At 42.7% G+C, this 1,960-nt stretch overlaps 1 protein-coding gene across 1 annotated transcript; it reads left to right on the plus strand.

Annotated features, from left to right (window-relative positions):
- Positions 1-290: 290 nt before the first annotated feature.
- Positions 291-1,055, plus strand: LOC141612930 (uncharacterized). The gene has a single exon (XM_074431679.1). It carries the CDS (start codon positions 291-293, stop codon positions 1,053-1,055), a length of 765 nt encoding a protein of 254 aa, XP_074287780.1.
- The last annotated feature ends 905 nt before the right edge of the window (positions 1,056-1,960 follow it).

A 1,960-nucleotide genomic window follows, 5' to 3' on the forward strand; every position in this document is an offset into this window, starting at 1 on the left:
TAAATATCTAGGCCTGCCTATTCAAACTACTAGACTTAGAAGGAAGGATTGCGACATTTTGATTGACAAAGTATGCAAAAGAATCCATGGAATTGGATCAAGAAAGTTGTCCTATGCTGGGAGGCTGGTGCTTATCAAAGCTATTCTCACTACTTTACATTCCTATTGGGCATCCATATTCCTCTTACCTAAAGGAGTTATCCTCAAACTACAAAAGAACCCCTCTGGTGGCATGGAGTAAGGTTTGCAGAACAAAAGAGGAGGGGGGCTTGGGCTTAAGGGATCAAGTCATGTGGAATAAAGCTTTGGTAGGGAAACTGGTTGACTGGATTGCTGCAAAAAAGGACAGTCTGTGGGTCAAGTGGGTCCATCAAATCTATATAAGGGACAAGAACTGGCATGAGTACACTCCTAGTAATGACTCCAGCTGGGCTTGGAGGAAAATATGCAAAACACGAGATGATTTGGCTGCTGCTTATACCAATGGGAAGTGGTGTTTTGAAGGTGGTGTTTACACTGCTAAGGGGTGCTATATGTGGTTGAGAGGGCAGCATCCGAGAGCTAGATGGGCGAAAATGATATGGAATCCTTGGTCAATTCCTAAACACATCATTTTCACATGGTTAATTCTTAATGATTCCCTAAACACAAAAGCGAAGCTTAAAAGATTGGGGATTTGTGATGAGGCGGTTTGCTGCCTCTGTGCTCAAGATGAGGAAACACAATTACACCTTTTCTCGAGATGTACTATCAGCAAGATGGTATTTGCAGAAATCAACAAGAGATTAAATTTGAACATACCTCGAGAATATCTTGAATTGGGGTTGAGCGAAGAGGGACGAAGATGCGGAGGGGATCCGATGATGGTGATTATGGCTGGTATGTATCACATATGGTACCTGCGGAACAAAGCTCGCCTTGAAGGAATTTTGGAGAGGCCGGAGATAACAGCAACAAGGGTGGTGAAGGAGATAAGGTCCCGGATCCAGGCACGGATAAAATTTCCTCTGACAATAAAGGATCAAAAGTGGTATGATGATCGTTTTCTACAATGATTCGGTTTTTTCAAATGGAAGGAAGCTGTAGAGGAAGGATAGAGATGGTGTTTGTGTTTTGCAGATGTAATGTCTTTGATTTGTTGTTTCCCAGATAGGGATGGTCTATCTGGGATCTGAGTTCTTGGTCTTGTACGGGTGGCAGGTTAATGGGTCTCTTTGATCCTGTACCGATCCGTTTTGTAAATGACTTTGTCCGGTTTTCCTTTTTTAATATACTTACATTTTAACCAAAAAAAAAAAAAAAAAAAAAAAAAAAACTCTTGGAGAAGTAATATCCACCTAATCAAGCGAGGCTTGGACTCCTTCTTGATGAGATAGTGTCTCAAAGCAACATGATCGGTGAACACTATAACCTTAGCTCCCACTAAATAGGTCCGGAACTTCTCCATAGCAAATACCACGGCCAAGAGCTCCTTTTCCGTTGTTGAGTAATTTGTTTGAGCATCATCTAGAGTTTTGCTTACATAGTGAATTGCATGCACCTTTCCATCCTTCCTTTGGCCTAAAACCGCGCCCAAGGCATGATCGCTTGCATCACACATTAACTCAAACGGCAAGCTCCAATCCGGAGGTTGTATAATAGGAGCACTTGTCAAAGCTTCCTTTAACCTATTGAAAGCATCAAGACAACGGTTAGAGAACACAAAAGGAGTATCTTTGGCTAACAACTCGGTCAAGGGTCTCGCAATCTTAGAGAAGTCCTTGATGAAGCGGCGGTAAAAGCCCGCATGTCCAAGGAAACTTCTCACCCCCTTCACATTGGTGGGAGGCGGGAGACTAGCAATGACCTCTATCTTAGCCTTATCAACTTCAATTCCTCGGTTGGACACTATGTGTCCCAACACAACACCTTCTTGTACCATGAAATGACACTTTTCCCAATTGAGTACAAGGTTAGACTC

The sequence above is a fragment of the Silene latifolia genome, chromosome 11 (genome assembly GCF_048544455.1).
Source record: "Silene latifolia isolate original U9 population chromosome 11, ASM4854445v1, whole genome shotgun sequence".
Classification (NCBI taxonomy): domain Eukaryota; kingdom Viridiplantae; phylum Streptophyta; class Magnoliopsida; order Caryophyllales; family Caryophyllaceae; genus Silene; species Silene latifolia.

Excerpts from the sequence above, each read along its gene's own strand:
- LOC141612930 (XM_074431679.1), top strand. The coding sequence starts at position 291 with ATGTGGAATAAAGCTTTGGTAGGGAAACTGGTTGACTGGATTGCTGCA.